Consider the following 10,000-nt stretch of genomic DNA (forward strand, 5'->3'; position numbering starts at 1 on the left):
AGCCGCTCACCTCTTCAGCACCTTGTGGTGGGCGTCGCTTCCCTGCTGCACCAGACGGTCCAACACCTCCAGAGGGGAGGCAGACGTCTCCCCCCCCTCCTCCTCCCTCCTGGCCTCCCCGCCCTCCCCCCCGGCCTCCAGCCTGGCCCTGGCCTCCGCGGTCCTCCTGCTGACGAACAGCGAGGCGGCGCGGGGGCAGGGCCAGGTCGAACAGAGCCTCGTAGGGCAGGCAGGGGTTGGTGCAGGGACTGAGGGACAGCAGCTGGGACTGGGCCCCCTCGTCCTCCAGCGCCGCCGGGCTCCTGGGACCCAGACGCTCGATGGGGGTGAAGACGCCGGGCTGGAAGCACCAGGGCTGCTCCTGGGACGACACCCTACTGTCCCCTCCTCCTCCCCCCCCCACAGGCAGCTCTCCGGGGGTAGACAGGGCCCTGTGGGGGTCCCGGGGGGGGCGAGGCTTCTCGCGGGGGCCGGTCAGGGTCTCGGTGGTGCGGTAGAAGGGAGAGTCGATGCTGCGCGGGGCGACAGGGTCTCTCTGGTCCTCGGTGATCTTAAGCAGCTCCTCTGTGATGGCCGCTGCAGGGGACAGGACTGTGAGCAGGGTGTGGAGGGTTCAGATGAGGCGGAAGCTACACTAGGTGTTGTGTCATGTGACCAACCTTCCTCCCTCTCCTTCTCAGTCCGCTCCTGTAACTCCTGCTCCTTCATGAAGACGGACAGCTCCGTCAGCGTCATGGAAACGGTCTCCGCGCCAACCCCGCCTACATCTGAAGGAAAACGGAACCGTTTTATGACACGCGCGAACCTTCGACAGTTCAGAAATATTCGTTGTAAGCTTGCTCATGCTTGAAACGATGAGAATGAATGGTCTTTAGATGACAACCCGTTTATTTGAACCAGGTTAGGGTTAGAGCAGGGAAACGTCTAGAACATGCAGGACATTGGGCCCTGAGGACCAGGGTTGAAGACCAGTGGAGTAGAGAGAGTTAGGTGGTTTCTGCAGTGAACTCTCAAACCACCTCTGCTGCAGGACGAGCCGAGCGCTCCTGTGCCACTGACCTGGGCCAAGGAGCGCAGCCTCTCCTCCCTCCTTCTCCCTCACAGGTTCCTGCCGGACCAGGCTGGGCTTAGAGGACTCCACAGCGCCACCCTCCTGAGAAACAGCGGTACTACCGTCAGCCCGAGAAGCGCCTCACATTTGATCACAAGCAACGAGCTTCACGTACGCCCACAGGACTGCACATGAACCAATCGGAACGTTTGAAAACAAACCTTCTCTCCGGAAGAAAACTGATCAAAAAGGAGGCAACTTCAGCCAGGAACTTCCGGTTCTGCCTGCATCACCACGCAGAGACAGGCCCAGAGGGCTAGGGCTCAAACTGAGGCTTACCTTCTGAGGAGGGCTGGAGGTGCTGGAGGTCAGAGCCCAGATGGAGAGGTCCTCAGAGAGGGAGGGGGGAGGGGAGGAAGGGGCCGGGGTGCTGGAGGCTGGAGTACCTTTACCTCCTGTCGTTAAGAAGCCACCAATCACAGGACAGGATTAGTCGGTTTGCCATGACTGTGCAGAGCTGGTCCACTGATCGATACAACTGTCATGCTGTTCAACGCTCCTGCTTTACATTTAGTTGACTTGTTTTGTATGACTGTTGTAACTGCAATTTCCCCTCAGGGTTCCACTCTACACGCTAGTCTTTTAGGTTAGCGTGGGGAAGGGTAAAGGTTAGGGTAAGGAGAGCCAGGGGTTATGCTAGGTTAGGGATAGGCTGGTTAGGGTTAGGTTAGGTTAAGGATAGGCTTGGTTAAGGATAGGCTATGCTAGGTTAGGGATAGGCTTGGTTAGGGATAGGCTAGGTTAGGGATAGGCTAGGTTAGGGATAGGCTAGGCTAGGGATAGGCTAGGTTAGGGACAGGCTAGGCATTTAGGGTTAGGGGTTTCACTGACCTGATGTGGAGTTGAGGCGTCCGGGGAGGTGAGAGGCACTCTGGGATAGCTCTGCGTTGGGCGACATGCCCCTGGAGGATGGGGGCGTGGCCATGCCACACAGGGAGGAGGGGGCTCCACAGGGGGTCCTTACCCCCGCAGGCTGAGCTCAGCTCACAGCTGGAGTTCTACTCAGGGAGGGTGTGTATGTGTGTGTGTGTGTGTGTGTGTGTGTGTGTGTGTGGTGGGGGGGGGAGACAGGCATGTGGCTCAGTAACACTTCCATGAGCACAACACTACACAACAATCCTCAGTTTCCTCATGTTGCTCTCCTCAGTGTCCGTCTGAAAACAAGGGGGCGATTCATCGGTGGGGGCAGGGGGGGGGGGGGGGGGGGACTCAGGGTAACGTGATTGGCTAACTGCGTCTGACACATCCAGAGTAGAAAAACATGATGTGCTGAACAGAGAGCAGAGGCTGTCCTACTCCACACTCTGAGGTCTGTCTGAGGAACACGCCTGCCAAGTCCACAGCAGTGTGGGTGTGTGTGTAGCAGTGTGTGTGTGTGTGTATAGGTAGGTATGTGTGTAGGGTGTGTGCGGCTGTAGCAGTGTGTGTGTGTGTGTATAGGTAGGTATGTGTGTAGGTGTGTAGGGTGTGTGTAGCAGTGTGTGTGTGTGTGTGTGTATAGGTAGGTATGTGTGTAGGGTGTGTGCGGGTGTAGCAGTGTGTGTAGGGGTGTGTGTGTGTGTGTTCAGAGCTCTCACCTGGTGTCTGGAGGTTTGGGGGCTGCGATAGGAGGCCTGGCTCCCGGAGAAAGGAGGCAGGGACATGGGCGGGGCCAGAGGCTGGCGGGGGGTGGAGTAAGGGGTGGAAGATGAACTTCCTGGGGAAGAGAAATGTTTGGGAAAGAAATAACCGTTACAAACTTTTTTTCTCCAAAACTTTAATTAAATACAGTAACAAAGTATTTGTCCTTTGTTACTTCCCATCTCTGGTTTCAGACATAAAAATATACATTTACTGAACCAATCTACATGAACTTGAACTGGTATCCAGTGAGGGGATGCGAGGAGGGGAGGGCAGTTCTCACCGTAGCTGCTGTAGAAGTCAGTGTAAGGGCTGGAGGTGCAGTCTTGCGGGCGGAGCTGGAGGTGGGGGTAGAAGTTGTCGGGCATGGTGGCGTACCCCTCCTCGCACGACGCCTCCTTGTGGTCCAGAGACACTTTGGCACATTCTATGACGATGTCGTGGATCTCAAATCTCTTCCACCTGCAAGGAACAGGGTCACGTGAACACCCCTCCTCTCTCAGGACGAGAGAAGCTGAGACCAATGTGTCTCTCTCAGGACGAGAGAAGCTGAGGCCAAGGTGTCTCTCTCAGGACGAGAGAAGCTGAGGCCAAGGTGTCTCTCTCAGGACGAGACAAGCTGAGGCCAAGGTGCCTCTCTCAGGACGAGAGAAGCTGAGGCCAAGGTGCCTCTCTCAGGACGAGAGAAGCTGAGGCCAAGGTGTCTCTCTCAGGACGAGACAAGCTGAGGCCAAGGTGTCTCTCTCAGGACGAGAGAAGCTGAGGCCAAGGTGTCTCTCTCAGGACGAGACAAGCTGAGGCCAAGGTGTCTCTCTCAGGACGAGAGAAGCTGAGGCCAAGGTGTCTCTCTCAGGACGAGACAAGCTGAGGCCAAGGTGTCTCTCTCAGGACGAGAGAAGCTGAGGCCAAGGTGTCTCTCTCAGGACGAGAGAAGCTGAGGCCAAGGTGTCTCTCTCAGGACGAGAGAAGCTGAGGCCAAGGTGTCTCTCTCAGGACGAGAGAAGCTGAGGCCAAGGTGTGGCTCTTTGTGAAGGATGCAATTGTTTTCTGTGTTGAGGCTGAATTGGAGGTAAAAGAGGCTGAACGCTCTTGGAAACATGGAGGTGTTGAGCAGTGCCTCAGCCTACCTGGTGAGGTGTGTTTAGTGGGGTCTACCTGGTGAGGTGTGTTTAGTGGGGTCTACCTGGTGAGGTGTGTTTAGCGGGGCCTACCTGGTGGGGTCCAGCTCGTGATCCTTGGTTCCAGTCACCAGCTCAGGGTGAATGCGAACGTGTTCCATCATAGGCTGAAATAGAGGAGAAAAAGAAATCAATACAATGATTAACGGACTGAATCGATCCCCCAGGGTCTGAATCGATCCCCCAGGGTCTGAATCGATCACCCCAGGGTCTGAATCGATCACCCCAGGGTCTGAATCGATCACCCCAGGGTCTGAATCGATCACCCCAGGGTCTGAATCGATCACCCCAGGGTCTGAATTGATTCATTCGGTTAGTGTGGATTGTCTGGACCGTCAGGGGTCTCCAACCGTTCTTGGAGAGCAACCTGCCTGTTGGTTTGGTGCTCCAACCACACTTATTTGACCTGATTCAACTAGTTACCTTGTCAACCATCTAATTATTAGAATCAGGTGTGCTAGATTAGTGTAGGAGTGCAAACCTACAGGCAGGTGGCTCTCCAGGAGCAGGGGGGGGAGACCCCTAATCGGTATGATCAGGGGGTGTCATCTGACCTTGACGACCTCCTCGAAGGTCTCCACGTTCTCCTTCATGCTGTAGTGGATCTCAGGTAGGAGACAAAGTTGCAGGGGTACATGCCGTAGAGGCGGTGGAACAGGGAGTAAACGCTGGCGTGCAGGTGGATGAGATACACCTCTGAGATGTGTCCTGGAAGTGGACAGGAAGTGATGTCATGGACCAGGAAACGAGGCGCATCGAAGTACAAAAAAATCTCCCGGATACGGAACGGCGTGGCTCGGTGGTTTGATCTAAGAGCCGTCTCATCCAGAGAACCTGAGCACAGGTACGCATCCCCTCACCTGGGTTCTTCAGGTTCCAGGAGGCCAGACGGCCGAAGATGTCGAAGAACTCGTAGAGGTGCTGCTTTCCGGCCTGGGGGATGGTGGGCAGCAGGGTGACCAGGACCAGCAGCCCAGTGATGAGCACCACCACATCTGAGTCCGTCTGACGGGGGAGGGAGAAGCAGGGATGGACATCAAACTACTTATATACATTCCTTTACAGTTAGTAGTTATATACACCACTACTTATATAATGATTCCCAATATCTTAACCATTCCAAGATGTAACCAGGAGTGACAGTTATAGCCAACATGACTTGTAACGATAACATTTTCTTGTATAAGTGAATCAGCCTGACAAGATGGCCTCCCTCATTCTCTCCTACCTTGAGGCATTTGAGGAGCGAGAGCAGCAGAGGGTAGCGGGCGATCTTGTGGATCCAAGATGGCTGCTTGCGGACCACATGTCCCAGAAGGGTCAGGGTGGGCAGCCTGCAGGCCGGCCTGCTCATGCACTCGTTCATCTTTTCCAGTAGATGCTGGAGAGAGAACCATCACCACCACCACCACAACAACAACAACATACGCTGTATGAGTCAGGCACACTTTAGTTCTCGTTGTGCCATGATAACACTGCCGTGAGACATAAGGGTGTGTTCAGGAATATCCAACACCACAGATTTAGAGAGGGAGGATTTGAGAGGGAGGATTGGAGAGGGGGTGGTGGGGTGATGGGGTGGAGGGGTGGTGGGGTGGAGGGGTGGTGGGGTGGAGGGGTGGAGGGGTGTTGGGGTGGAGGGGTGGAGGGGTGGTGGGGTGGAGGGGTGTTGGGGTGGTAGGGTGGAGGGGTGGAGGGGTGGTGGGGTGGAGGGGTGGTGGGGTGGAGGGGTGGAGGGGTGGAGGTGTGGAGGGGTGGTGGGGTGGTGGGGTGGAGGGGTGGTGGGGTGGTGGGGTGGAGGGGGTCAGGGTGCGTCTCTGCTCACCTTGTCGTGGGGCTCTCTGACAGAGGACAGGATAAGCATGGCCTGGGTGGAGTTGGTCTCCAGGAAGTAGTCCACCAGTCCGTTCAGCAGCATGGACCCACGCTCTGCAGGGACAGGAAGAGAAGGAGACAGCGAGCGTTACTTGATGCTAACACCACCCCAAACAGGAACAGGAACAGATGCTAACACCACCCCAAACAGGAACAGGATCTGATGCTAACACCACCCCAAACAGGAACAGGATCTGATGCTAACACCACCCCAAACAGGACAGGATCTGATGCTAACACCACCCCAAACAGGAACAGGATCTGATGCTAACACCACCCCAAACAGGAACAGGATCTGATGCTAACACCACCCCAAACAGGAACAGGAACAGGATCCGACCCAAACACCACCCCAAACAGGAACAGGAAGAGGATCTGATGCTAACACCACCCCAAACAGGAACAGGAAGAGGATCTGATGCTAACACCACCCCAAACAGGAACAGGATCTGATGCTAACACCACCCCAAACAGGAACAGGAACAGGAAGAGGTTCCGACCCAAACACCACCCCAAACAGGAACAGGAAGAGTATCCGACCCGAACACCAACCCAAACAGGAACAGGATCTGACCCGAACACCACCCCAAACAGGAACAGGATCTGACCCGAACACCACCCCAAACAGAACTCTTCTGTGAGGAGGGACCCTGGAGCCGTACCTGTGCTCAGGTGCTCGTTGATGAGGCCTTTGATCTCCTCCAGCTGACGCAAGTCGGAGGTCTCCAGGAGGGGGAGCAGGTCCCCGGTGCTGGGCTGCTCTCGGGCCATGCTGGCAGGGCTGCCGGCAGGGCTGCCGGGGGCGGAGGTCAGGCGGAGGTCAGGCTCTCTGTGTCCTGTCCAGCCTGGAGGGCACTCAGTCTCCAGGCACCGCTGTGGGACCAGGCAACCGGCTTAGACGCGTTCTCACAGAGTAAGGTTTGTTTTGAAATGTGTGTGTGGGAGGGGGTCAGCTTTTTTACATAACTGAACGTGTGGATGTTAAACAGGATTTTGTTGATGAGGAGTGAGAGGGGGGTCAGATTTGCTGTTTTCTAAATGTGGGTGGGATATGTTCCACGTGTAAGATGGAAGCTACGTCCCCTGTTACAGCATGACCCTGCTTTCCCATAGAGCTGGGAAGGTTAGAATAAATAAGAATCGTACCAGAATCTTACTACCAGACCTAAGACAGACAGCTAGGCTGATTACTAAACAGGATTGCGTAAAGCTAGCGAGTAAGTAAAAGAGGTTCAAAGAACATCTTTGTGGTGATTTTCACGAGCATGTGAAATGTGGCACAGTCGTTTCTGCAAGTGATACATGCTCTGACGACATGTGGCCCTGATGCAACAGATAAATATGTAATCTCAATCAAATGCATGTGAGGTATGGGTTCAGCACAAGGTGTCTGTGAGACACAAGGTTAACACAAGGGTTAGGGTTGATAAAGTGAACCTTTCAACATCCGTCAGGATAAAATGCCTTCACGGTTCATCATGAACAATCAGCCAATGTTTGTCGTGATGTTGTTGCAACATCTTAGTGAGTCACTCAAATCCTCACAGGCTCCAAATGTGACAAACAGGCATACGTAATCGTGATCGACAGGTCATTATGTACAGGATGTCACTGAGCAGGCCTCGATGTGTCGAGACAGAGAGGAGTGATGAGTCAGCAGTAGAGATCTCCCTGCTCACAGGTACCCTCTTCAACATCCAGCCAAGCCACATACAGACACACCAATCAGGACACAGCTGCATGTTTTACAACCGACCAGAGATGAGCCAGAGCTGAAGCCTTTTGTGCATAATAATGGCAATGGCTTTTAGATAAATCCTATGGGCATTGAAAATAATATGGGTGTAAACTGTAGCCTTTTGAATAACATCATGTCATTTGATGTTTTTGCCCGTGTGTTAATTGCTTGGGCGTTGATTGGTGTGTGTTGATTGCTGATGATGACTGTGTTTATTTAATTACTGCTGGCTGTGCAACAAAATGCCACTCGGTGTTAATAAAGATTTGACATCTATCCATCATGCCAGCACAAACCTCACCAACTGAGACACTCATGACCAGTAGCTTTCAATAACTCCCGTACACCTTTACGTGTCTCATGCAGGTCAGCATTTAGAAGTGTAGATCTACAGGCATGGTACATCATAACCCCTTAAAGGGTTTAGGTTGGTTGTTTAGGTTTGGGTGCAGTTCTACTGATCTTCTGTGACAATGCTCATGAAACAGGGCTACAGAAATAAAATCCGATTCGTTTGATTGATCACTAGGCCCACACTAGTTCTATGCTAATGGATATCGCATTCCAGGGGAGACTGAAGTCAAACGAACAAGTTCCTCCAGCTCTAAGCATGTTCTTGTTAAGAAGAGATGGCAGCCATGCACGAGGACAGTTGCGTCACAAACACAGCTTCTCAACGTTAATCCTCAAGTAATCAATCACAGCTTTGTCTGCGGGCCGGGTTTGGGTGTGCAGCGATGAATTTGAATGTTTTCAACGTTAGCGCTGCGCAGGGACACTGTCAGCAGCACAAACAGGAACAACACACTGTGACCTCGAGCCCTGCTCGGGAACACTCAAGGGGATACAAAGAACCTTTATGCTCTTCATGTAAACACTAGAAATTTAATTTGGCTGTGCGCAAAGCAAGCTTAAGCACTTATTTCTTTCTCCTACTCACAAATGTTTGTTTTTTTACACAAAAGCTTAGGTCTTTTAAATCGCATTTTAATCACTGTAGCTACCTTCGATGAACACGTTTCAGGTGCACGTCTCAGATGTACAGTTTTGGAAATGAATTGTGAAGCTGCGTATTTGGGTATTTTGCTTATTGACTTGGTTCTTACAGAACAGATTGATTCAATTTCGTGGGCAAAAACTAAGTGGGCCTTGTGACTAGACCATACAGTTATTTTAACAATCCCGCAGCTCGTGCCTTACAAATTGTACATTTATATATGCTACAGTCCTAGCTAATTACTTGAGATTTCGTCAACGATTTACTTTTGTCTTGACAACCCGAGCTAGCTGCAAATGCAAGTGGGTGCTCTCCTTCCTATTGCAAGAAGTTGCGATTTAGAGATAACCCCACTTAAAAATGTTACGTTGTGACTGATTTCTGATCAAAGAAAATAATCTAATTTTTAAACGGTATCAGTTATCCACACGTAGTGACTAAATAGCATTGACAAGCTGGCTCCTAATCATTCGTTATAGCCATCTGGAATGAGAACACTGTCGTAAACAACTCGGAGGGAACAATGGGCAGGGTTAGGCTAGCTTTATCCGATAATCTTCAGAAGAATTATTCTCGGTAAACCGCATATAACCTCCCTTTATACATTGAGAGAAATAGATGGTTGAAGCACCAGCATCGGTATTCAGTGATAGAAAGAATTACCAAGCTGTCTGCTCAATTAACAAGACTGTTATCGACAGCTAAGACAAGGGGAAAAAAGATTGATTTGACGTTCATGCATGGACCTCCGAAAAGTACGCATTTTAACTTCCTTTGACTAAACAATGTCGTTCCGGTTAAAATTCACGAATTGTAATTTTTATTGCACAAATAAATGAACCTGTTTACCTGTTAGAGTTGCTGCACTCCACAGGGCGCCGCCATCTTGGACACCTCACAGCCCATCCCTCTGTAATCCGCATCCGCTGCGTTCCAAGCAAAGTAATCCCCAAGCCCTGCACACCATGAAACAGCCAAAAGACGCATATGATGGCCTAAATAACACCAGATCTTTCACAGATCTTAACATTTATCTCCAGTTTCACGCATATATACGAATGTGACCCTTCAAACCTCTTCCGTGAGAAGTAGCAGAATATTGTTTTTCTCATTGATGGAGGGATGAATATGTTATGCGGTTTCGCGTGACTCAGGTAGTTTGCGCATGCGCCTGATGTAAGGGGAAAAAATATCGAGACTGAATGGGTAGACTCCCCCTAAACTTTTAAATAAAATCGTATCATATTAAAGGCAATATGATCACCATAAACATCATGTAGAACCGTAGATACCGAGTTTTGCGGTTTGACGTGCGTTCGCGTGGTCGACATAGGTCTACTGGTAGTGATGGAAAGGAATCATCCAGAAGCATCCAGAAGCAAGGAACCAGTTGAAACAATTGGTGTCTTGATACACAGTCTCCATACGGACATCTGCTGGTCAATTCATGGTATGGCGACTGTTAGCGTGTGATAAAACGG

General features: G+C 51.6%; 1 protein-coding gene across 1 annotated transcript; it reads right to left on the reverse strand.

Moving 5' to 3' along the window:
* Window positions 1-6: 6 nt before the first annotated feature.
* On the reverse strand, window positions 7-9,423 carry tsc1b (TSC complex subunit 1b). The gene is given in 17 exon segments (XM_067232236.1): window positions 7-195; window positions 197-576; window positions 660-767; window positions 1,060-1,153; window positions 1,391-1,506; window positions 1,943-2,054; window positions 2,056-2,109; window positions 2,689-2,807; window positions 3,015-3,193; window positions 3,943-4,016; window positions 4,464-4,513; window positions 4,516-4,617; window positions 4,770-4,914; window positions 5,138-5,290; window positions 5,735-5,838; window positions 6,447-6,657; window positions 9,369-9,423. Coding segments are annotated over 16 exon segments (2,088 nt in total). The 5' UTR covers window positions 6,556-6,657; window positions 9,369-9,423.
* Window positions 9,424-10,000: the final 577 nt, after the last annotated feature.

This window comes from Osmerus mordax, unplaced genomic scaffold (genome assembly GCF_038355195.1).
Source record: "Osmerus mordax isolate fOsmMor3 unplaced genomic scaffold, fOsmMor3.pri Scaffold_41, whole genome shotgun sequence".
Taxonomy (NCBI): Eukaryota; Metazoa; Chordata; class Actinopteri; order Osmeriformes; family Osmeridae; genus Osmerus; species Osmerus mordax.